Source organism: Gasterosteus aculeatus, chromosome 4, assembly GCF_964276395.1.
Source record: "Gasterosteus aculeatus chromosome 4, fGasAcu3.hap1.1, whole genome shotgun sequence".
Classification (NCBI taxonomy): Eukaryota; Metazoa; Chordata; class Actinopteri; order Perciformes; family Gasterosteidae; genus Gasterosteus; species Gasterosteus aculeatus.
This window is the reverse complement of record NC_135691.1, coordinates 14,135,666-14,161,951: the sequence shown is the minus strand read 5'-3', so window position 1 is coordinate 14,161,951 and position 26,286 is coordinate 14,135,666. Positions and strand designations below refer to the sequence as shown.

At 43.5% G+C, this 26,286-nt stretch overlaps 3 protein-coding genes across 10 annotated transcripts; all 3 read left to right on the top strand.

The window, feature by feature from the left end:
- Positions 1-2,355: 2,355 nt before the first annotated feature.
- On the top strand, positions 2,356-8,316 carry stc2a (stanniocalcin 2a). Of its 2 annotated transcripts, XM_040173891.2 has the most exons (5): positions 2,357-2,726; positions 4,525-4,667; positions 5,273-5,484; positions 5,695-5,944; positions 7,577-8,316. In XM_040173891.2, exons 1-5 carry the CDS (start codon positions 2,588-2,590, stop codon positions 7,613-7,615), a joined length of 783 nt encoding a protein of 260 aa, XP_040029825.1. In that variant the 5' UTR covers positions 2,357-2,587; the 3' UTR covers positions 7,616-8,316. The 2 variants fall into 2 exon arrangements, with proteins under 2 accessions (XP_077958269.1, XP_040029825.1); XM_078102143.1 differs by having other exon boundaries at positions 2,356-2,726; positions 5,695-8,316.
- A 3,700-nt stretch (positions 8,317-12,016) lies between these two features.
- Positions 12,017-22,102, top strand: LOC120817514 (cytoplasmic polyadenylation element-binding protein 4). Of its 7 annotated transcripts, none has more exons than XM_040173814.2 (12): positions 12,017-12,181; positions 13,160-14,245; positions 14,361-14,459; positions 15,224-15,314; positions 16,117-16,167; positions 17,139-17,162; positions 17,515-17,691; positions 17,846-17,935; positions 18,036-18,154; positions 18,611-18,725; positions 18,813-18,994; positions 19,128-22,102. In XM_040173814.2, the coding sequence occupies exons 2-12, from the start codon at positions 13,208-13,210 to the stop codon at positions 19,353-19,355; spliced, it is 2,214 nt and encodes a 737-aa protein (XP_040029748.1). In that variant the 5' UTR covers positions 12,017-12,181; positions 13,160-13,207; the 3' UTR covers positions 19,356-22,102. The 7 variants fall into 7 exon arrangements, with proteins under 7 accessions (XP_040029748.1, XP_077958453.1, XP_040029750.1 ...); XM_078102327.1 differs by having other exon boundaries at positions 18,036-18,160; XM_040173815.2 differs by lacking the exon at positions 12,017-12,181 and adding an exon at positions 12,305-12,672.
- A 758-nt stretch (positions 22,103-22,860) lies between these two features.
- LOC144406308 (uncharacterized) lies at positions 22,861-24,510 on the top strand. The gene is made up of 3 exons (XM_078102142.1): positions 22,861-23,285; positions 23,390-23,475; positions 24,112-24,510. The coding sequence occupies exons 1-3, from the start codon at positions 22,991-22,993 to the stop codon at positions 24,202-24,204; spliced, it is 474 nt and encodes a 157-aa protein (XP_077958268.1). The 5' UTR covers positions 22,861-22,990; the 3' UTR covers positions 24,205-24,510.
- Positions 24,511-26,286: the final 1,776 nt, after the last annotated feature.

Below are 26,286 nucleotides of genomic sequence, written 5' to 3'. Positions count from 1 at the left end.
CACAAGTCTCTAAATTACTATAATGAACTCATACTGCCATGTCGCTACTCTTGATTTACAGACCTCTTGCAGTCGTACTCATGTGATTTGAATGCAGCCCCAGTAGGCAGCGGTGACGCACTCTTACAGGCCCTGTGCTCTTGTGGCACACTGATTGGTCCAAATTGAGGGTGTGTTCACAGCGTGGGCAGCTTTCAACGGAAGTGAATTGAGTAGCAGATTGCAGTTTGTGGTATAGACATAACTGGAAGTGGTCCAAGCCCATCCATACACATCTCCAGACTTGTGCCACAGCATGCCACAAGCACACACTTTTGTGTGAGCATGCAGGAAATCCAATGGACTTTGAAAATACTGCTGTATTGCGGTTTCCACTCTGTCCGTCCAGATTTATCTATTTTGTGGAAAACAGACTGGAACAACTTGTTTTTATTGAAGAGAATGAAGTCTGTAGAGATATTGTGTTACATTAGGATTACTATTTAGATATTTGTACCATAGTAATAGGATGAGGATAGAAGGCAGAAAGTAAGACAAGATTATAAATTCATGGCCAGGAAAGTCTACCACATGAGAATATTAAAATGTAGAGGTTTTCTCCCGGCCGAAATACCTCCCATTTCTTAACTGTGGTGACTTCTCCAAAATTCATTCCACCGACTAAAACCTCAATTAAACCTATAGATAAAGAAGTCTGATGATAATAATTACCTATATTTAGAGCTTTAAGTGATCGCCATTTTGGTTAGATTAGAGAGGGAGCCTGATTCTTGCTCTAGGCTAATTTCCTTGATGGTCTAAATATAGCCTGTATGAACGTTTTTCCAGCAGACGGAACGCGAGCGTCTTATGCAAAGGAGTTAGAGATAAATGAAATGTTATGATAGACACATTTCAAAGTCACTGATCTATAAAAATTGGTCCGGCCACAATCAGCTCGTTAGTCCGTCTCCTCGTCTGTCTGTCTTCACACACAGACTGCGGGCGATTTGTCTATGGGTTGCTTGTGGTGTACCGCTGTACTCTGTTGCATCACCGTTCTTTGATATTGCACTATGAGGGAAGTATTAGAGGGAATTTAAACAGCATTTTAACAAAGAAATCACAACCACTAACTGTGGTTTGCATGTCATCTCTAGATTTCCTCCTGGTGCTCCGGTTTCCTCCCGGTAACAAAAGACATGCCAGTTGGGTGAAAAGAAAAATCAGAATCAACTGTTCTGGTCTGTATGTTGTTGGCCTGTGATTTGCCTGGAAGTCCATCATAGTGAAGTTGCTCTAGTGCCATCTTATAATTAAGAAAAAGGAAGGAACAATTTGTATCACTGGGCCCCCTAGAGGTTTGGCCCCCAAGTGCAGTTGCCCATCCGGCACCCTGATGTCCCGCCAGAGGTACCACACAGCGAAATGACTGCCGGCCTGCATCATACCGCTGTCTCCTTTTGAGGCCCTGAAGGGAAACGATTAACACCACGAGTTTACTCAAAATATGTTTTTATGTTTTTACTGCAAGCTCAGTCTTCCTACAGTTATTCCACATTACAACTGAAATACGTTGCATGTTCTCAAATGTTACTCTTGAAAAAGATTCCACTAAGGTTTTCAAATGCTCAACCATGCCAACAATAGTCTCTGTAGTAGTTATTAGAAGACCTCTTTGTGAGGGACTGAACTGGGCATTGTGTAACTTACACCTCCCCTTCCACAAAACAGGTATTAGTCTAGTTTTAGGAGATTTCCCTCATATCCAGATATTATACCATGAGCTTAAAATCAATACTATTGCCATTTTTCTCACATCATTTTGTGAGTGTATAATTATTATAAGAATACATTTTTTTATATTGAGTGTGACTTCATTTTGTCAAACAATGGCTAGTGGAATTGAACCTTCCATTAAGGAATTAGTAGCTTGCAAACCCAAAAGTTTTGCTTATTTTATGTGGAGTGCTTGAACATCATATGCTTCCATTTTTTTCCAGTTTGTTGACAAGCTTGGTATTTTGTTGATCCTCCCATAGCCTGCCGCATGTCTCTGCTCTGTTTTTATGAAAAACGATATGCTGGCAGGATCTGTAGGTTATCTTGCAATATATATATTTACAAATCACGCCTCATATTGGACATTTTGTATTATTCACCATCGCACATATTGGTCCGTGAAACACTCCTTGGTCACCCAAAAGCTGTCACGGTCAATTTACTCATTAATATTGCTTTATAGCGCCAGTTTTTATTGCAAAAAGGGGGACTTTCACTGGACACTCCCCTAAAACCTTGGACGTGGATATCTGCTTCTCTGATTGGCTGCGAAGCCGCGACCGACAACACCTGCTTCACTCCTTCATCCGAATAAACACCCGGGGCTCAGGGAAATATAGGCAGCATCACTTGCAGCTCATGCATTCAGTCCCACAGCCGCCCCACTACACAGCAAGCCGCAGCTGCGCTGATCACTGATCCAAGGTGAACCCTCGATCACACGCGCGCGCATACACGCACGCGCACACACACACACACACACACACACGCACGCACGCGCTGCGGGATCTTTGCTGGGACATCGGAGCACACTACCGGGAACGCAATGATGGTCAAACTGGCCGTGGTGCTGCTGGTTTTGTCAGTGCTGGAGCAAGTGGTGGGATTGGATATTATCGATATCCATGACAGCCTCCCGGAGAAGCCCGTGAGCCAAAAGGGACGCCTATCCTTGCAGAACACAGGTACGAACTGAGTGTTAGGAGTTGAAAATCTGAAGGTTTTTTTTTTTTTTTGGTTGGTGCAAGTGCCCGCACGTCCCCGCTGGGCTTCTTCCTACACGTGTTTATGTGGCTGCAAATTAAAACCATGCTGGGGACTCGATCCACGCGACGTGAGCACAAAACGCCGCTTCTAACTCAAATCCCGGCGCTGCAGTTCGCACGTAAACCCGTTTCGTTCACTCAGTAAGACGATACCTAGTAAATACTCACGGGGGGAAATACAATATGTTAGTAAACTATTAATAGAATGGCACAAGGTAATAGGTAATGCATACGGCAGCGCGTCTAGGTGTGCGTGCGCGCACTGGCGTGCTCGTACGAGCGCGGCAACGGTTTTGTTGGGTTTTCTGGAAAGAAATCAGTTGTTTGTCGTTGTTGCGATGTGCATTCCAGGCTGCTCCGCATGGATCCGATGTGTCCAAACAGGTTAGCGGGCCAGTGATGATCGCAGCACTGCGGCTCGGCGACTTTGTTTTGGTTTGAACCAAATCCTCTGTGGGTGCGGGGACCGAAAAGACAGAAGCAGCTCTCACCCCAAAAACCACAAAGCACTTTGCGCCACATTGGACCTTTATTGCCACGCCCTCGTAGCATGATCTATAGCATCATCGATCGATTTCTTACACACAAAAAAAACTAAATTGTGAGCAAACTCTGACGCATCACAACAGAGGTAGCGCCGCTGTGTAATTCAACGCACGTTGTGGACAAGCTCGTATAAGATCCGAGCGCATTCCCGCGATGCCAGGGCAGGCTGACAGCGGCTCACTTTCCCTGCGCACTGAAGTTAAACAGCCCCCACAAACCCCGCAGCCCCCTCCCACGTCCCCTAACCCCTTACTACTGCTCCACCAAACAGAGGCTCTTTGTTGACACGCGTGCATTTCTGAAAAGTCCCATTCAATCATTATTTTGTGCACTCTTGGCGCCATGGCGCGCGCTTCCGGCTGAGAAAAATGTGTCCTTGCGAACCGTTTAGTTATCAGCTGCAAGGCGAGTCGCGCGTGTAATTATGTGTTACGGAATTCAACGGGTGGTGTTTCGTTAACCTGCAATTTGCCAAAATGTCACACTGCCAACGCTGCCACGTGCAGTTATGACGCGTTTGACTGGTACTGTATGTTAAGCAGCAGTTTCTGTGATAGCTACAATTTGGTACTAAAAGACAGACCTTCAATTTCACGTGGTAATTTCCACCGTCGTATACCCGTTTTATTCCTGTCTTTCATGGCCACAGAAAAAACAGAAAAGGGCCCTTGAGAACCAGCCTGTGGTGTTCAGCAGCTGATATTGTGTATTCATATATACTTGCACATCTCCCAAGTGTTTCTGCCTGCATTGCTGCTGTCGGGATCTTTTGGATTCTCCATTCCATTACGCAATCTCAGTTTGTCTTTGAGTGCAATCACTTGTGTTGCACATTGAGTCATGGCTGTATCTGCAATGCACCAACCCGTCTGCAATGCCTATAGCATTGCAGATTGTGGGACAGAATAGCACAGTAACATCTGTCACAAAGGGTTCCTCTGCAGGAACTCCTCAGCTTGGGAAAATTAGACTCCACCCACCCGGCATCCCTTTTCTCTAGCAAGCAACCGCCTGGCTCCCGACCGGCTTTATGATTCGTGCAGCGATGCAAAGTGCCGAAGTTGAGTTGTGCCTTGAAGCCGTATGGAATTTATTGCTGACACGCCTGTAACAATCAAGTGCTGTAGACAGATGAAAAGGTGCCTCCCCCTAACCTGTTCTCTCTTTCCAGCTGAGATGCAGCATTGCCTGGTGAGTGCAGGGGATGTCGGCTGTGGTGTGTTTGAGTGCTTTGAGAATAACTCCTGTGAGATACGAGGGCTACAGGAAATCTGCATGACGTTCCTGCACAACGCTGGCAAATTTGACTCTCAGGTACTAAACTGGTCTGTCTGTGTGTTTTGCAAAAATGGTTTAACCATAGGCCACATTCTCTCTATTTGATGCTGCTCCACACTCATGATCTATGGACAGATTACTTTACATTTTGCTTTTTTTTTTCCACAAAAGGTACAACTTTTCCTAGAAGTGCGATCTCACTTACACTGATCTCCTCGTCATCTGTTCTCAGTGCTCAGTGCACTGGTACACAGTTAGGACTAAGGGTCACGAGCCAGTTGGCCAGACGCCTTAGCTCGCTTTTTATACATAGCAAAGGCGGAAGCCCTGCCAAGCCAGGTCTGACCGGGGTCTTCACATTTCTACACGGTCACACTCTAGGAACCTTTGGCCGATAAATCCACAACATTTTAGCAGCAGAGTAACACATGTTCTTGCTTTTTGTGCAGAATTTGATAACCCCATTCTGTATTAGAAGCGTATAGCTACCCGTGCATACAGAATTTTGCTCCAATGCATCCACACAAACTCTAAAGCACTTATTAAAGCGATGCAGTTAAAATGATCAGCCTGGAGGATTGGAGCATTAAAGGAACGTTGTTTTGAGTTGCCTCAACAGTTGTGTCTCTTTATGTACATAGGGGAAGTCCTTCATCAAAGATGCTCTGAAATGTATGGCACATGGGCTACGGCACAAGTTCAGCTGCATAAGCAGGAAGTGTGTGTCCATTAAAGAGATGGTGTTCCATCTCCAGAGAGAGTGTTACATCAAGCACAACCTGTGCTCCGCTGCTAAGGACAACGTGGCCGTCATGGTGGAAATGATCCATTTCCAAGATCTCTTCCCCAAAGGGTGAGTGGCGTTTCACAAGCATGTCCCTTCTCTTATTATCGCTGTTTACCCTCGCTGGACTCTCCTGCCAGTTTGAGGCTGTTCTCTTCTCACGTGCCCAGTAACGGTATCACGGCATTTACTCCTGTCGTTTTCCTAGAACTAGATGTATTGTGTTTCCAAACATGATTACACAAGCTCCATGTGGGTAATCTGCCTCTCTTTGCTCAGCCCATACGTGGAGCTGGTGAATATTCTTCTGAGCTGTGGCGAGGAGGTGAAGGAGGCATTGACACGGAGTGTCAGGCGACAGTGCGAGGAGAATTGGGGGGCTTTGTGCGACAGCCTGAGCCTCTGCTCCTCCCTCGCCCCATCTCCCGCCGGTTCCGCCATCGAACACCACCGCCACCCTTTGCCCGCCCATCCCGAGCCAGAGCACCCTCGCCCCCCGCGACAAGGCGATAAGGAGAAACATGCTAAGGTTAGCTTCAACGCTCACCCACGCAATCGCAGTCAGGGGACCCGTCGCCACAGCCTGGACGCCACCGAGGCCACTGTCATCCGGAGGTGAAAGCGTCCCGAACCCTTGACTACCCACAACGTATAAAAAAACACACCTGCAGATTTATGTACACGTCACAATAAGCCACACACCCACACATACACACACACACACACACACACACACACACACACACACACACACAAACACAAAATCCCAGACAGACTGAGCAGAAGGAAACGAGCATCGACCTTTTTTGTCCTTATTCCGTCCTCTCCAGTCATTCCAGCATCTCACATAGTAAACTTGCAGGGTAATTGTGGTGTAGCTTGTACTCTTACGCCAGACCGTAGGCCTCGATAAAAAAAAGAATAATACTTGTTATTATCAGGATTATTTTAACTGTTAGGACTTTTTTGGGCTCTAATATAGCATTTCTCAAATCTTACTTACTGTAAGATTTGATTGCATTTGTATTATTTATTTTATTCTGTATACAATGTTGAAGTATCAAAATGTACATAGAAAATATACTTATCTATATTTATATAAACATGTATAAATATAGTTACAATATGCAATACTGATATATTGTAGATGACATAGTATATGCTGTCTTGACAGTGTTGCACCCATCACACAACGGTCTGCAGGTATGTGACATGCACCATTTGTTATTTCAAAGTGCGAATGTGTATTATAATTATAGAAACTTAAATACAAATTGTACAGGTTTCAAGTCCAGTTCTGGCACATATGAATTGTAGTGCATGATGGCCACGAAGCCTTGTGCATTCTTAAAGTGAAAATCCACTCTATAGTGGATGCAAAAGTAATACTATGAATATAGATGGTTATTTCACACATGTTTGTAATGCTAAAAAGCTAGAAACAAGAGCGCCGAGGCGGATCTCTGTGGCCATCAAAGCGCTCCTGAGACAAACATGGGCTCTTGTTTCATAAGTAGGAGTGCAACATTGGTGTGACGCAAAAAGTATCACAAGACATCATTGTTCTTGTTCACGATTAATAATTGAACCGTCAAATGTTAGGCCTTCCCTTTGAGTTGGTTTTCCTGCTAGTTGTCAGCTATCTGTGAACAGCAGCAAAGGGAGGATGCTCAATCAAGTCCTTTTTCAAAATGTCTCAAACATCGAGGTGCCTAAACTTGTTATTGTCCACAGTGACCGCTTCTCTGTGATTTTTAGGTGAACGGATGATAATGTGTCGTAAGGAGATTTAATGTTGAGCTATTTCCCGACAATGTTGAGCCACAGAAGTCTACGATTTTGCACTTTGGATGATTGTCAGTTGTGTGTCGGACTGCTGCAGGTTTAGAGAAAAGACCACGTTACCAGAGCAGTCGCCCTCTAAACCAGACCGTGTGTGTAGAATATCTCATTTGATCGACCCTGATTTCCCCTTATCAAAAACAGCAGCAGGTTTTTGTATCCCCACGTGCTCCTTCGGACCAGATTGAGCCCCTTCATCAGAAGGACAATGTGAACCTTTTGTGGTGTCCCAGAGGGCGAGAAAGAGGCCTGACAGAACCCCTCCAGATCTCTGGCCTCGCTAAATTAGCCCTTATTCCACTGTGGTCCTTTCACCCAGGTCAGGAGAGACGCGAAGGCCTGTTATTCTACTCGTTAACGCCGCAGGCAAAGCAGCGAGCAACCAGGAACTGGGATAACTCCACACACGGGGGATCTGGCGCTGTAATTCTAAATGTTATATTTACTGAGGCCACCAGAGAATTCCTCTGGGCCACAGCCAAGAGTCAGCAGCACGGGGGCAGAGGGGAACGGAGCGAGGAGAAGAGAGACATCGTGTTATTTCCCTGTGATTCACTTTATTTTACTTCTCCCGAGTACTCTTCTTTTCTCCCTTCTTTAGGAAGGTTTTTTTTTTTTTTATCATTTCCATTCTTTTAGTTGTAGACACATCCCACCACATCGTGCTGGGGAACGATTGGTGCGAAAAAAATAAAATCGACTTGGATTTCGTTGCTCAGTTCAGGGTTTCTTAATTTTTTTTTATTTCCCTGATGTTTTTTTTCCCCCTTCTCAATCATTTAGAGACTGTTATATGCACAGAGGGTTTGAATCATCAGTGAGGCTTACGGGCTTTTTATTTTCTTTTTCCTTTTTATTCAGTTGTGAAAGTTGGGATTCCTGTGACATCTGCAGCAGCAAACATAAGCTAATCCTATTAAGAATGTACTGTATGTGTGTGATGTGACATCTGTTCAGCTCCCTGTGATTAGGTTTGCTATTGCTTCTTTTGTAATAATGTAGTGGCTTGAATGGCTTTTCTTCATGTGTTAGGGGGAAAATAAAACTAACCATGTTTCAGGTATTGTCAGTGGTCCATCAATACGTTACGCCTTTTCCCCCATTGAGCACAAGGACTCTGCTCCAACTGTCAAAAATACAGGACGAGGTCCAGAAGTTTATAACTCACTTGACATCGGGCATATGACCCTATCAATATCTTTGGACTCATGAAGTCAGATGTATCTTGTTACCATTAAAATATTTTTGTCTGTATTTTCTCAACATTGTGTGGATCCATATAGCTCTTCTGTACATTGAAGTAGTATAAACGTGTGGCATAAACACCATGACATTGTGGCACAGCATCACATCAGATAAAGAGAGTTCCTACAAGAGGACCCTGACATTCAGCGGTAAACCAACAATCTCTGAGCAGGTTAGCAGAGAAGCCCTCGTCTAGTTATACACAAACGTTAGGAGACACCCCTTTTGCCTCGTTTGACTTGTCCCCTCTTACCGGCTTTGTTTAAAGTTTTAAAGGCTGGAAATATCCTCCCTATTGAAAGGCCAGAACATTTACGTCAGCTGCTCTGGATTGTTTGCAACGCTTGGGATGGGTTCAGGGTGTCAGCTTTTATGAATTGTCCCAACAGTGGTAATTACCTCACTAAACATTTAGACAGTCTTCTTATTTGAAATGCAGACTTCCAACTGTTGATTTGCAGCTTTGAGTCATTCAAGTGTGCTGCTGTGCCTTTCTGCTGGCTATGTACGGGGATTTGACACATAAATCCTGCTCCCGTCTTTTTTTTTTTATTTGTCCAGAGGGTGGCAGGGCTACATGACACAAAACTTCTAATAGTGCTTCTTCAATATCAGCCTTTCTGCCATCCGGTGTGCATCTGCCCTGCACATTCTACCACAGCTTTGCTGCTCTTATTAAGCATGTAGTGATACAAACGGACCAGTAGGTGGCGATACCTCTCCATAATAACCCGAAGACAAATAGTGGCAGCAGGTGCAAGTGATTGATTTTTTACCAAGGGTGAGTGAGTTACTTGATTGAAGCTGCAAATTCCTTTAAAACTAAAAATAGCAGTTGATTTACATATTTCATGTCTCGTTTTTTTTTTTTAAACCGTATAAATATATTTAAATTTTAATATTTAAAAAAAAGTTATCCTAATTTTTCTTGAGTTAAAAGAAGCACTCAGGGGCAGTACATTATCAAGCAATCTAAAAGGCATTTTAATATCTAGCACTCACTGAGTCATTCAAAAACAATGTGTCCTGTGGCTCCACAACTCAAAAAGATTGATATCATTTAATATCTTAGTTTAGGGTAAAACCACCGTTGCAATCACTGAAGCATTATTTTATATTGATTAGGATTAGGATCTATAAATCAGGGTATCTGGTTCTCTGCAGCTTTAGGTTTGGCCCTTGTTTAAAAGAATAAATGTGTCTCCCCATTATCCAGCCGATACCAAAATCAATGGTTTTCAAGACATTGCTGTGATGACAGTATTTTACACTATTTTAATAAAACAGGGTTTTATTTGGAAATATATTGGCACAGTTATCACACACAAGTTTTAGAACTGTAATAACTCAACCGTCCCTGTGTAGAGAGAAAGTGAAATATTTATTATAGTCCCTCTGGCCTCGTGTGAGAAGGGAAATGCGAGCTACATGCTGACATTGTAACCTGGTCACCGTTGGTACCAACGATTATAGTCAGGGAGCCGATAATAGTGTGTGGAAGAAAATATGCTGTGTCACACTCAGCTTGTTGTAACAATGCGTTGGGTCTGAGACGGATGACCTCCTGGCAAAACAATGGGCCGCCGGCTGGATCAGAAATCTCCCAGTTTGCATGGTTGGTATGACAACGCAGCACTTTCAATACGTAGGCAGAAGAAGTCATAAATGAGAGGAGGTTGGGCAGGAGAGAGAAACGGTGCCTCTGTCTAGAGAAACCTGAGATCGTCGACCTCGGCGGCTTTGTGAACATCTGCCACGTGCTCCAGTCCAAACTAATGAATTAATGACTGGGTGCCTCAGTTCCACGGATGAATCATTAAAGAACCATAAAGGGTGAATGGGTGCACCACACTTCTGTCAACTCGTGGGCATCGGAAAGATCAACGTACTACATTTGCCTAAGGTGGGGACAAGAAACTGCACAAAATAAATGGAACCTGATCAGCGAAGCGCCGTTTCACTGGGGAATTCAGAGCGAGTTGCTCTCTGGGAAGAAGACGCTGACGCAACTCACACTGCTCAAGTTACTGTCAGCCTCAAAAGACCTACAGCAGGCAGCAGCACATGTAAGATGGTGGAGGCCGACGCACATTCAGGCTCTCAACCGTAGGCCCGCACACAGTGTACTAACTCGTATTATGTCAACCGTGTGCCACAGCCACACATGTTTTGCTGAGTTGGTTGGTATTGGACTGACCATATCAAACCAATAACCTGTGAGCCAGCAGTCTCTGGTGACCAGAAGCTCCAGATACTCTGTTGTGTGTGCTGTTAAACCACCCAGACAGGCCCTGCTGCACATACGGGTGGGGTAGGGTGTGGTGTGGTACTATAGGATACAAATGAAGGGTGTGTCTGCCTTGGGCAGAGGAACGCTACGTTAACAAGACCAACTCAACAAGCAATGAGTAAATGATACTCTGACGGGTGGAAAGTAACCGGGATTGAGTATCTATTTTCAGATTTTTTTCAAATTTTAAAACCAGTATGTCAAGCAGGATTGCAGTCAAATTGCTTTCGGTGAAAAAAGTCACTGCCTACAGTTGTGTGGAAATGTCAACATTATGAAGATATTCTATTGCACCTTGCTTTGAAACCATTGTCTGCATAGGGTAATGCTAAAGGCTAATGCTTTCACAGACAAAATGGCTGACAGTCAAATCAGTATTACTGACCTGCACAGGATGTTGTTGCTCAAGTGTTCATCTTAATATGAAATAGGACCCAACAGTGTTTATCCCAACAGTTTAAATGAGCCCCTTTTACCTGAGTAGCTTTAACACATGTAATCGTACTCCTAACCTGGGTAATGTATCATTTAGGTCTAGCAGTAGTGCTTCTATTATGAAGGATACTCTTTCCTCTCCTGGGGAAGGATCATTAAGCTTTTAATGAAAGGGAGAGCACATCCATTTGAGGTTCTGGCTGGACATCAGATGATATTGTATGTGCTATCATCACCGTGTGAGTTTATGATATGATGGAATGATCAAAGCACTGCGCATATCTGACCAAAATAAAACTAATAGACCGGTGAAGCTCTATTGAGTGCTGAAAATTGCTTATTTGAAAGAGATTGCTGTGCAGTGTCATCCAATCCTTTTCTTTTTCAGGGTCTGTCTGATACACAACACTGCAGAACTTGACAACTGCTATAGGCTGAGGTGAAGGGGAGATCATTGCTTAGACAAATAAACTCTTCTGCTTGTGGTATAAATGCAAATACCACTCCTAAACCTTGGGTTTTAACCCCTTGCCTTCCATTGAAATACGATACTAATGAAATAAAATAATTGTATTAACTGTGGAGGATCTAGATAGAAATGTACATCAACTCCTCCTATTGATTTAAAGGCATCCTTATTTGGGAGGAGAACGTTCTTGAGTACATGTGCCATTCATTGAGAAGGAGTGCTATGGGCGTGCCCTCCAGAGAATCAGCCAATTGAATACACGACTTTAGTAAAGAGGCGGGGCTTCTGAGGGAAACCCTGACACACAGTGGCTGATGGCTGATGCTGAGGGCGGGGCTTGTAGACGGAAGTGTCTCCCGACTGGCCCAGCTGTCATCTAGAAGAGAGAAGAGTCCATTTACGCCGGCTGCCTAGGAAATGCAGAATAAGGGAAAACGCTAAAATATGGCAACATCTAACAATAAGGTCATGCTGCCGTGCTGAAGGTAGCTATGCCCGACTTATTACGCGCGTTTGTCGACCGAATAGAATAGCCGTCGAGGTTTGCGTTACGTTATTTGCAGACGTGAGAACGATGACCAGCTTCGGTATGCTGCGTGACATTGAACACACAGGACACGAAACAGACCGAGGTCGTCCAAAAAACCCACAACGTTCCACCATTTCCAGCCACGTAAACTCCTGGAAATTTCCACCGTCGTCTCGATGGCAACGCTGTCGTGTGCTCGTATTTGAATTTCGATGACGTTGTAGCCGTCGAATGCGTTTATTGCCTCCCCAGCTGGTTTTGCAGATCTGCCACAACGCCTGTGCGGCGTCGGCTATTATCCTAGCGCAGCTCTGCGAAGGGAACCACCGTAGATTGCGAACAGACTGCAGGACGTCATCGCGATTTTCCTCTATTTCCAAAAGCTTGCGTACGAGGAGGTCATTGCTGGGGAGGAGAAGAAGGGGGTCAGAAGGGGGATATAACTCGGTGAGTGTCCGTGCTGTGAGCCGACGCGACGATTGGGTCGCGCTGTAACGCGTGAACGTCGCTTTAAACGTACATTTAAATGGACTGCTGGGATCTGCATGCTTTTTTCTTTTTTTGCACGGAAGGTGGCCGAGCAGCTGTTAGCTCGCTGTTAGCTGCTTAACGACCTTTTTGGAGACGTCAGCTCCACCAGCGCCGGTTAGGGTGTGTGTGTGTGTGTGTGTGTGTGTCTGTGTGTGTTTTCCCTGGTTGGCTGCCTGCTATTCGAGTGTAATATTTCGTCCAGGCCTCCCGTGGCCCAGCGAGTCAATGATTTAATCTCATTGATTGCATCACAAGACCAGACTGGGCGCAGCCTAAGCACATTCGCCGGCAATGGCGAGGCTTTAAAAAAATATCTTTTGTTTTAAGGTCAGATCAACTTGTGCTGTAACAGCCTTTTCTTTTCTTTTTTGTCACCCCTTCCCCTCTTCGACCTGTATATTAGGTTAAAGAATACGGTGAAAGTGTATTGAAGATTTACTGGGTGTCCTAAATGGGCGACTACGGGTTCGGAGTTCTGGTGAAGAACGGCAGCGGTAACAAGTCCGCTTTCCCCGTAAGGATCCCTCCTCACCTCCAACCCCAGCACCCTCCCCACCCCTCCAACCCCCCCAGTCCCCCTTCCTTCGTGAGCAACACCTGCTCCAACAATGGGGGCAGCGCTTGGCTGTTTCCTGCCGTAGCCCAACACGGTAACATGCAGGATGAGATTCTTGAGTCAGACAAGTCCAAGGCCTTGGACCTCCAAGACCTACAGGAGAAGTCTCAGGTCCAGGCCCAGCCTCAGGCCCTGTCCCCGGGCCAGCAGGAGGCTGTGGGAGGCCTAGGAGAGCTTGAGGGAGCTCTTCCTGAAAATGGCCAGCTGGAGAAGGGTTCTTTGGAGAGCAGTGGTGGAAAGGAGAAGCTGAGGATGGAGTCCCCCGTGCTTAGTGGGTTCGACTACCAGGACAGCCTGGGAATGGGTACGGGCTGCGCACAATCCACCTCCTCCTCCTCTTCGCTGACCAGTTTTAACAACTGGTCCCCTGCTGTCCCGTCCACCCAGTCTCCAGTGGTTGGGGAAGACGTTGGAGGGTTCTTCGGCCCAACTGGCTCCAACGTCTTCCACCACGCCGCACCCGGCTTTGGAGGGGGAGGTAGTTTCTCCCCGCAGATTGGACCAGTCTCACAGCACCACCAATCCACACCTCACCCCCAGCACTACCATCTGCACGGTCAGGGTGTCCCACAGCAGCACCGGCGCTCCCCAGCTAGCCCTCATCCAACCCAGCCCTCTTTCCCTCCGCATCCCCACCGCACTGGGCCGTTCACCCAGCTGCCCCACCTCGCTCCTACCCAGAGCAAGCCTCCTTCTCCTTGGGGAAGCTACCAAAGTCCCTCCACTCCCACATCCACCTCCTGGAGCCCCGGTGGGTATGGTGGCTGGGGGGGCACGCAGGGTGTTCGGGAGTACAGGCGCGGTGGGATTGGTGGAGGGATGACTGGTCTTAACTCCATCTCCCCTCTGAAGAAGTCGTTCAACAACAATCAGGTAAGACGGAATTGTGGCGACTCCTCTCGTGTACTAATAAACACATTTTTGCAATAACTGACATGACTGCGTTTGGTTTGTGGACTTGTATTCAACTCATCTGACTTTCCAACAGCTTCCAACTCAGAAGTTCTCCCGAAATACCTCTGGTTTCAATCACAAGGGCTGGGTGGAAGACGGCATGAGCCGCAATGAAAGTGTCTACCCTTTCCAGGTAAGCATGTCACAGGTAATACTCGGCCTGCTGTTTTAGGGAATTATTAGGTGTGAGGCCTCTTACAACTAAGTGGAGTTTGCTTTCACTTTGTCCTCCAGGGCCAAATTGTGTTATCTTAAATACGCTCTACTGTTTCAAGGTCAATAACCGGCAATTTGGGAGAACCATACAAGCCAGCTCAACGGATGACTTGAAACGTACTGAGCCTGCTGGTGTCCGAGTTCTTATCTAGATCATTTTGTTGAAGGAGAGCAGTGTTGTCATCTGCTCTGATCACATGACCTTCCTCCTGTCCTGATTTCAGAAGTCTTGTGCTCCTCTGCAGCTTTGCATGCTCTCAACCCATTTAGATACCCAGTGAAGCAACCACACTTGTGCTATGTGTTACTCATCAAAGATCTTTTTTTTTTTTTTTTTTTTTTTTTTTTTTTTTTAGTGAAAGCTAATATTTCCTTTTACCACCGAAAAATCAATTAGGATTTATATTGATCTGAAATCAGTGGAAGTATGCATTTTTCTATCCCCATGCTTAGCATATGTGCATTTACAATGTGGAGGTTTAGCAGAGATCTGCAGGGGATTCTGTGCAACACACTCTGGGCTCCATTTTCTATTTACAGTTATTTTTGCTCAAGGTCTCAACGGGGATATTCTCTGCAGTTTTTATTCGCTATTTGAATGATGGCAAACTGTCAGGCCTCCTGCTTTAGATGGTGATGTGGGAAGTTAGGAGGCTAATTGTTGTCTTCCTCTTTCACTAGGAGAGAACACGGTCCTTTGATGGTTTTAGTATGCACTCTCTGGAGAACTCCCTGATTGACATTATGAGGGCTGAGCAGGATTCCTTCAAAGGTTGGTTCCCACACTACCAGCAGTGAGGAGACGACACCGTTCTTTACCGCTGGCTGTCAATAAATACGTCTGTTTGTTGCAAGTATTTCTCAACAAAAAAACATGTGTAATTTTTTTCACAATGTTTATAACTTCATTTTGAACAAAGCGTGCTGCTAATGGGGTCCCAAGAACTATGTTTAATGCTTGTTTTCTGGGGATTACACTTTAAACTGCGTCAATAAAGTCTCATGTAATATGACTTTGAGAATATTTGGCGACATGACTAACGTACTAATGGCAGAACCAAAATGCAAATATTAATGAGCTTCAAATTTACTTATGTGCAATGTTACTTTTAATATTTGACCCATCTTGTCTACCACCTTTTGAGCATAGACTCTCTCTCTCTCACTGGGACCAGTAAGTACTTATTATCCAGAACTCATGATAACAACCGCCTGCAGCCTTTCTGCTGTGTAGCCTCTTTAATCTCATCTAACTCCCTATAATACAACATGTCACACTCTTAAAATGTACTTTTCTTGTGTGTGTGTTTTTTTTTTTTTTTTTTCCATCACTGATTCTAATCTGGATCTGCTGATGCACGCACTTTCTTTCTGAGAGGTTTCTATTTTTTTACAACTGCAATTTTACATCTTTCTTAGCGATATAATGCGTCTGCTGTCATGTTTTCTAATCCACCGAATATCCATATATCCAGAAAGAAAACGTGGCTGCTGTGGAGAAATTTGAACGTAAGGGAAAGGAGTTAAATGTCATGACATTGTGTTCTGAGGCCTGTGGTTTTTCTTTCATGTAGGACGCTACGCTTTCTCTCACCAGGGTGGAGACGGGCCTCTACCCATGAACGGTATGTAAATTACATGCAAACTACTCAAGAAAAAGTTGTGAATTTAAGAAATGTAGAAAATATGTGGTGATTTAAGAACGTACGTCAAGGTACAAAATTTGTTTTTTTTTAACCATTTAAACGTACAAAAGAAACCACTGGGCATCACATAACCACAGAACTAAAACACACACTCACAAAGGCAGAATGAGTTGGATTTGTCATTAGAGGTTTGTGAGCTCAACATTGAATCATGGCACTTCCCCCTAGCTCGGAACAGCACGCTGCCGGACTGTTGTCTGGCCGGAGGTGCTGGCCTCTCCAGGACTTTTTCCTCCTGGCACCATATGTGTCTTTTCCACGCCCATGTTCACAATTTTTTGTAGATTCCTCCTGCATGCGTGCCTACAAAATGGCCCACGGTCACTACATTTAGCCGTAGAGGTCAATGCCCTGAATGCAGCGCAACGAGAAAATGCAGGCAGAGGGCTTAAGAGATGAATGAGTGGGATTGAGGGATGAGAGGATTATTATTATTTGTAGGAATCTTCACATTGTCCTTTTGAAAAGTCCTACTCGTTCTGCCACAAGTGCTGTTATTGTTGTTTTACATGTAACTGCTGTGGTAGTCAGGGACGCAAGAGCAAAATGGCTGACTTGAAGAGTAGCTTCTTGAAGTAACGACCGTCTGTTGCCGTAAGGACATGGTCAGAGCAGATGATGTACGTTATTAAGTTGTAGTTTTTTTTAGTGATATTGAAAATTCCCCTGCATAATGAGCATATTTTCAGAGACGATGATTCAGTGTGTCTTCATACATATGTGGCTTCACTGAAAGTATTGCACAAGAAATCTCAACGCATTCAATGACTGGGGTATAATTATGTTACATGATGTTTCTGTCTCTAGTTTATAGAAAGCTTAGATGAACTGATTAAAATGTTATTTTTTTCAAGAAGCCATTTCAAAGTGTTTTTGTGTTTTACATGCAGCACGAAGTTATGGCAGAAGACGAGGTAAAGCCTGTGACATTCTTTTTTTCAATGTGATCTTTAGAAAGCAGTGATAGCATCAGTTTGTCTGCTTGGTTGTTCGATGTCACTGGTCACGCTTCCTTGACTGACGTCCGGGTTCAGGCCCCTTCGTCCGTAGCTTTCCAGTGTGGCCCGCTAAGATCCTGCAGCATTCTCCCTTTGCTTCTACAGACGTGATCAGATATAGCCATTGTGGCTGCTTTTTGTGTGTATCACTTGACATTAATTTATTTACATCTAATCAAATTCCCTGCTCATTAATACTGCAATGTTGTGGTTCACCCTCACTGGTGGTGAACCAATGTGTGTAATCCAGCTGGTTTCCCTCCGCTAGGGCATTCGTCTCTGTTCCCAATGGAGGACGAGCGCTCCTTCGGAGAGGATGAGTCCAGTGACCCGGGGCTCCCTGGCCTCGGGTCGGCCCACTGTTTCCCCCACCTCAATGGTGAACGCGTGGAGCGATATTCACGCAAAGTATTTGTTGGAGGGCTTCCCCCGGACATAGATGAAGGTAAAGACTGGTTATGGCTTCCAGTCAAATGTGGGGGGCGGGGTCGAATTCTAATGCAAGGGCAAACACCGCGGTATACGAAACTCCAAATGAAGTTTTGATTTTAGGGCAGTACAAAATGCTGTTGCTCATGGATTTTGGTTCTGTATTTCAGATGAAATCACTGCTAGTTTCCGCCGATTTGGTCACCTGTTTGTTGACTGGCCTCACAAGGCAGAGAGCAAGTCCTATTTCCCACCGAAAGGTGAGTCAAACCTGTTGAGCCTAATTTCTCTGCCAGTGCGACGACTCCGCGCCACTGAGTGTTTGTTCACGCTCATTGTTCTGTTATCCAACCTTTCCAGGATATGCATTCCTGCTGTTTCAAGACGAGAGCTCTGTTCAGGCCCTGATTGACGCCTGCATTCAGGAGGACGGCAAGCTCTACCTGTGTGTCTCCAGTCCCACCATCAAAGACAAGCCTGTGAGTGTGAGTGAGTGTGAGTGTGTGTGACGCCGTTCAGCTGTTGCAGGCTTGCTGTCTGTCTTACAAAACTTAACAAAGATGTTAATCAGAAACTCACTCTGGCCTCTTTTTGTCTAAATGTAAAAAAAGTTCCCCTCAATTAGTTTTGTTTGGCCAAATGGCAGCTTTGTTTTGGTAATCCGATGTATCCTGTAGGTTTAGTGCACTGTTCTTTTTATGTAAAAACACACTGGTAACCATGTAAAAAAACAAATCTGGACCTCAACATTTGCAGTGTTTCACCATCATTCCAGTGGTTTTCTGTCTCAATCCCTCTACCACCCTGCATTATTAGTCAAACCAAAGAAATGTGTTAATCCCTAATTAAATGAGCTGCAAGCTGCTTTTATTTTGTTTTCACAATCCAATGTATGACTAAGGCCTGCAAGGACCTTCTCATCTCTGACTTTGTAGGTCCAGATCCGCCCCTGGAACTTAAACGACAGTGACTTTGTAATGGACGGCTCTCAGCCGTTGGACCCCAGGAAAACTATCTTTGTAGGAGGGGTCCCTCGTCCCCTGCGTGCAGGTAAGCGTGTCCCATGAGCCCTAAAATGTGTTCCGTTCTACGGTGTTGTATTGATCCCATTAATGACATTGTACATTGCTCTTCCAGTGGAGCTCGCAATGATCATGGACCGTTTGTATGGCGGAGTGTGTTACGCGGGGATCGACACCGATCCTGAACTCAAGTATCCAAAGGGGGCGGGGCGAGTAGCCTTCTCTAATCAGCAAAGCTACATTGCAGCCATTAGTGCCCGATTTGTTCAACTGCAGCACGGGGAGATTGATAAACGGGTGAGTCCTTTTTATCTTGAAATGAAGAGTGGCCGTTCATAAATATTCATTTCAACCCAGTTGCCATGAATGCGTGCAACTTTTTCCACGACCCCCATTTTAAGTTGAGTCTCTCTCACTCTCTCTCTCTCAGGTGGAAGTGAAGCCATATGTCCTAGATGACCAGCTGTGCGATGAGTGCCAGGGCACCCGCTGCGGAGGCAAGTTTGCCCCTTTCTTCTGCGCCAACGTGACCTGTCTGCAGTACTACTGCGAGTACTGCTGGGCAGCCATCCACTCCCGGGCCGGACGAGAGTTCCACAAGCCGCTGGTGAAAGAGGGTGGCGACCGACCGCGACACATCTCCTTCCGCTGGAACTGAGGCGAGAGGGAGACGATGCAGGATTGGGGAGGGATGGAAACAAACGGGGTGGTAAGGGAAGGGGGTACGGGCTATGATATGAAAAATAAATGCACTTTTCTTTTTAAGTAAAAAAACAAACAATTAATTTATTTTTTTATTTTAATTGGGCCTTCTAAAAGAAGTAAATGCTAAGAAGAGAGTGAAATCCCATTTATGTTTTGACTTTAATTGTGCATGAGCATATGGATGCATTAGATTTGGATTTAGAGGTTTTCTGACTTGACTGTCCTTTCTTTTCGTGTTAGCTGGCAAAGCTGCTTACATTTGTTGTCAAGAGTAACATAAGATTTAAGTGAGGTTCATCATACCTAAATCAGTATACTAATAATGGAATTTGAGTTTAAGAAGGGTGCAATTTCTTGCTTTTTGCTTGCAGGATTAGTGAACAACTGTACCATTTACCAAAGGTTGAGTGCAAATGGTCGGGTTGAATAGAGGAGGGACAGCGTTTCAGACGGACGATTGAGTTTTTCTAGAAGCTCGGTAAATTGCATCTGGCCACGTCACAAAACGAGGATTAAAAAAAAAAAAATCTCCCCTCAGTCTGGCACATGTGTTTTCGATTGATGGCATGAGTTTTTAGATTTTGGTTTAAGAGTAAAACACTTTGTAACCAGAAAGGGCAAACCAAAGATTGGCCTAAAACGCATCATCAGAAGCGGATGTTGATCTGAGGGTTTTCAGGATATGTTGTGTCCTCTTGTCATTCGGCGGAGGAAAGGCTGGACTTGTCTGGAGTCACGTTTTTTGGGTGTCAGCTAATAAACACACAGCCCTCAGGGCTCAGGTATTGGCCGTAGTATTTGCTCACTTTATATTGTCAGGGATATTAGCACTGGAAGCTAACATGCTAACGTAGTACAAACAAATGGGAATGCACAGTCCAGTCTCCCTGAGCTGTCCTCATGGTGTACCACTGCACGCTCTACCATGACTGGAGCTTCTATCACAAGTGTTGTGGTTGGATATGGTAGTAGCTAGAACTTGCTGTCACAGAGATAAAGATATTATTTTATACATGGCCTGCTGATTTTTGTACAGTGTTTTATAGCTGATTATTTTGTCATGAACATATATACATTTATTATGCACTACTTTTCTAAATATTTTTTTCAATAGTCATTTTAGGCACATTTTTCACAGATGGGAGAACTCCTTTTGCAATACCTCATTTTTTTCACTTGGTGAAAAATAATTTTGTACCTTTGTTACTAAGAGATCTGCATTTATGGTAAATTTAATTTAAAAAAGAAAACGAATGATATTAATATAATTTTCAATTAGCTTTTATATATTTAAGTGCTGGTAAATCTGAAAATTGTCTGGTGTGATTCTGTAGAGTAAAAAACAAAAAAGGCTATCATTAGCAAGTCGTATGTGGATTCTCCTCTGTCCTAATAAACATAATTACAGGACCCTAAGGCATGACAAGACCTTTCTAAACTGATTTTGATAGTCTTGAAAGTATATTCTGATATTTTGCTCCTAGGTGTAGTCAGTAACATCATCGATAGGGTAACTGTTTTGGCTTTGGTCAACGTGAAATCTTCCCTTCTATCACCGGAGTGGATATCCGCTGTTTGAAATATTTAGATCCTCTTTCTAGGACTGGCTGTAAGTTCTACTTATTCTTGGCATGCATAATGTAATACAAAAATAACATGGCTAGTGTTAATGCAGGACCTAATGTAATGCACTAGATCTCCCCTTTTCCTTTTAAACTTTGTTTTCCTTATCTCTTTGAGATCACCTCTCTTGTAGCCTCTTTACATAATGGAGTCTGCCTTCCTTACACAGACATGATGTTTATGCAATCTACACAGTGAAAACACTTTGGATGCGTTTTGTAATGTAGAGGACACTCAGTAGGACATAGGTGAGGAGACTTGATCACTTGACCCCCTTTGTGATGTGGCATGCTTTGGGACATAACCTGAATGTGATTTAATGTTGCAAGTTAACTTTGAGCCATTATGTGCAATACTTATTCTTTCCAGAAACAAGTCTCCGCAGTGTAAGTCATTCAATTCATCCAAACCATGCAGTCATTTACATACATACACATGTTTGCTATTGTTCAGGCTGATGTCTGCAAGGAAAAAAAATAATTTATACCCAAATTTATTTTTAAACATTAGTTTTGTGCTTTACTTATTTTGCTACTACCATGCTACTGTGATTGAAACATTGTGTATATACTAGTTCGATAATGTATTTAGCATTTGCAATATTTTCAATTCAAATGTATAACTATCATTTTGATCAGATTTTTGTTATATTTTTTGGGTGATGTGTTAAACTTGTTGATGTGTCTAGTTTTTCTAATTACTGTATTGTTCTCCACATTTTGAGATGAAAAGAATATTGAGTGTCTGTTAATATTACTTGATTGCAAAATTTCAATAGTTTTTAATTGTATGCTGGGAAGGTTCTATTTATTAACTTTTTTTTTTTTTTTACCCGATATCATTTTGATTTTTATTAAGTCATTTCACATTTATACGTAAGTTCTAACTTTTATATTCTTCCTGATTAATTTACGCTACAATACAGACGTCAGTTTTTATAGTTGGTTTGTAGTATTGAAGTAAAACAACGATCCAATGTCATATATTCATTTGCTGCCAACTGTTTGTAACTGTACGCATACATTTGAAGTATTTGTAATGTGAGTTGTTGAACAAATAAACCGCTGTGAGGAAGAATTACATGCCTAATATGTCGAATCACCCAAATTAAGGGTTTTCCCTCCATTTTCTGGGTGGCACTTACAGATTTCCCCCCTGAATTGTTTTTCATAGCAATTGGGAATGTCACTCATGATGCTTTTGTTGTGGGACCTTTTTGGTATATCTGGTAGGTTACGTTGGATTGGGTCAGAAGTATTTATAGACGGCCTTGGTGGGTGCTATTTAGCTCCCTAAACCTCCTGCTTTTTGCCCCATCAAACCTGTTGTCTCAATTGAGGCATTGACAACCAAATGTCACATTTCTATAACTTCAAAACACTACAAACTACCAACATAATTCCACTTAACAATGGCTAGATTACAATAGAGAGGGAAAAACATGGTGATTTAGTCCTCCATCCAAACCTCAGCCCAGTACAAACTTACAATTTTGAATATCGAGCACATAGAAATTAATAATGGAGAGCGTTACTTTACTCTTTAAACTATTCTTTTTATAGTTCCCATTACAAATTTAACACAACTTTCTAAAGACATATACGTATAAGGTTCATTGAAATGAAGATCGTATAGCAACCGTATAACTTCAAAAACAGCAACACATTGACCACCTACTATAAATGAAACTTGTAATTTAAGGCATCAGCAATTATAATGGTAGCACACTTTGTAAACACAATGAGTATTTTTCTGCACTTTCCCTTCCACTGATAAGATCACCGACTTGCTTTTCACTGAACACATCGATTACTTCCGCGTACGTCACTGCCCCGTGGTGAGAGCTGCTGTGGCAAAGTACCCGGATTACCGCCACCTGCTGGCTGACAGCGCAACAAGCTCCGCTTCGGGCAGCAGGAAAGAAAACCTCAACGTTTGGTCAAGCTGAAGTAAAAACAAAAAAAGATGTCGCAAGTTAGGTCGCTGAATGTTTCCGGGTTTGTCTCCAGTCAAAGAAGTGAAGCACAACCAGGCCAAACATTAGACCGAAACAACCGGACCAACGTCAAGTCCCGGTACCAGAGTGACAAGCGCGGGAACAAGCGGGCTAACGTCGAAGGTGGAAAAAAAACGTTCCTTTTAAAGGTCAAGTTACAAAACCTCAAAGGCACTCAACTGTCCGAGAAGGTGGACAAAACACCGAGGAGATGTTTGGGAGATTGTGCCGCAAATAAAACCGGGATAAGTGCGAGCAGACAAGGTGAGGGGCACTGACGTTAATGCTGACGCTAGCTTGGATTACATTAGCTAGCTAATGTTAGCCTGCAGCGCGACACACACCAAAATAGTTTTTGTCTTTGTCAGCTGCTGCCACTGATTCTGAGTCGGTTGGCGAGGATGTTTTCTACTTTTCCCAAAGACCCACCAGCACAGCAAGCAACGGGGAAAAGGTAGGACCTGTGTGAGTGTGGGAGCAGTCCTGTGAACTGTACTACTACTGTGTAGTGTTTCTCCTTTCAGCTTTATGACCAATCAAAAAAATGTGAAACATTAAATATGAATAATTCCTTAATCTTCACTGGACAGTTTCCCGTTGATCTTTTTCATTGGAGATTATGAGTGTATAGATAAATGTGTGTATAGACGAAGTATCGCTCACTGTATCTTCAGCCGTACTGGACATTGAACCATGTTGTGTCACAATCACTTTTAAGTCTAACTAGCAGTGACAATCAAAATCTTTCATCTATCTTTCTATCTTTGAGGGATACGTGCTTTATCAGATATTTATTTATTCAGTGTGTTTGGTTTAATAACACGCCACTATGTAAACACTTCCTTTGGGATCTAAATACTAGCCAATAGCCAAGTCAAAGTAAGTGTGTCCAGTCCTTTATCGCATTACACATGTGTCACAGTAGGAACACCACAGCCATAATTAACATTAACATTAATGACGGTTACTCAGGATTTTAGCACGCTGCCATGGCTTGGAAAGTGAGTGATTGTTTAATCTTAACAGTACATCCATGCGCTTTTCGGACTAGATATTTTATCACACCCCTTTTCGTCTCCTGTCCCGGCAGGCCAGGCTTGCAGTTCTTAGGACCATCTCCAGGATGCTGGAGGAGAACCAGCTTATCAGACAGAGACTGGCTACTGTCAGCCGGGCCAACTGAGGGAAATGGGCCACAACCAAGAGATACCATCATTGTTTCACCACATCAAAGTTCTTACCGGTAGATTCATTTAGTTCCACGAGCATGAGATGTTAAAAACCATTGTTACAACAAGGCACCAAATAGCCGCCCATCTACATGTATACGTGTGTGTGTGTATATATTTAATTTATATATTTATTCATATATATATATATATATATATATATATATATATATATATATATATATGTGTTTTCCAAAGAACAGTCTTTTACACAGTGTGTTGAATGAATAGTGTTGTTTCATTAAAATAATCCATAGTCACATCAGTGTGCTAAAATTTGTATCCAAAACAGTTTAGTTTTATTCTAAAAATCACAACATTTCATGTTTCATAATGTCGGCAAATTAAGGCTTTTCAGTTCAAATGACAGCATAGTGACTCTGCAGCACATGCTTAAATAGTTGTTCCCCCTCGATAACTGTGGATGGTTAAAACATTATATACACATTAACAGTGTACTACACGCGAGTTGTATGAGATCAAATAGATGTTGACGATACTGATCACCAACCCGTGGCACACCACGTTACAGGGATTACCCCCATGGTATCTCAGATACCACTAAATACCCACCAGAGGGCACCACCTCCTCTCAACCTGATTGTCAGGCCACACGGACGCTCATATTCTCTCATTTTAAACTCACTATCTTTTACAAAGGAATGTCACAATCAGCTTTATAATAACATCAGCATACTAATTTCTGTACCTGTTAATGGTGCATCTTCTTTACTGTAGAATATCACATTTGTCACGATAAAAAATAATAAAATGTTGCGCTTTGATGAGTGAAATAATATTTCAGTTTGGGTTCAGATTGTCCAAACTTAATTTAGACGCATATTTGTTTACAAACGCTGCTCCGTTGTCAGCCGCGGTTCCCATACTTGTTTTAAGAGCGAACAATGCAGATGGACTCATAAGACTTATCTGAGCCAAGTTAACTGTCATTATTCTCTTTGTTCGCCAAAGGCGTCGGCAATCAATGTGTCACCAGAAACCTCTTCTGTATCAGAATGTGCGTCAGTGAATCAGCTTGAGAGCAGCATCTGGCTGTGATTATTTCAACAGGAATATAATTGCTGTTAAAGCATGGGCAATTTACTTGAAATTGTTCTGCAGTTTCTGATTGTTTTGATTGATTAGCCTCATTGCCTCAGTGTTTAGAGGCCAGTTTGTTTTACCCCTTTCTGCCCTAAACACAACATGACACATTCATCACAGTGTTCATTCAAATTCAGAGACGCTTTGTGACTTCAAGTATTTGCTTTGAAATATATCACAACTCTTAATTTTTGTATTTTGTAGCACTTTAGTGTTTATAGGTGCATCATATAGATAACTGACAGCTTTACTCTAATTACTAAGTATTCCTGAGTAACGTAATTATATTGAACTAGTTAAAATTAAGCTGCTTTCGTTCCACTGGCTTTCAGACAGGTCGTTTGTTTGCTTTGTTCAGGGACAAAGTTGATAGAATTCGGCTCCTTTTGAGATAAACTACCTCGTCTGGAAAGCACGACGAGATCAGACGTCAGCAGCAGAGGGCGCTAACATGAAGGCTGCATCGGCCGCCTTCAAAGAATAAACAGGAAGTCAAAGAAACAGGTGCTTCCTCTTAGACTCGACTTGTAGGCTACTTGTAGTTTGCAGACGTTGTTTCGGATATGCGCTTGTGTTTAAGTATGTGATGATGTTGAAATGTGCGCGCTAAGCGTTGATAAGCTTTATCATTATCAAGTCGGACACAAGTCTATCCAGCATACATCATGCGGATGGATTCTGCACACGACCTGGGTCAATAGGCCGATTTCTCCGATCTCACCGATCTCTGTGGGAGGAATTCCAAAGGCACAAATAGCAGATTTATGGAATCACCGCTGTGTTGTATCACAGGGTACACAGAAAGAACTGGAATATGCATCGGAGCTCTTTATTCTCTAGTCTGTGAGAAAGGAGGCCGTTGAAATGGAGGGAAAACCGGGGGGTTGTGGCCCCCCGGCTCCAGTTCAAGGGTCCCACGCCTTAAAAACTTG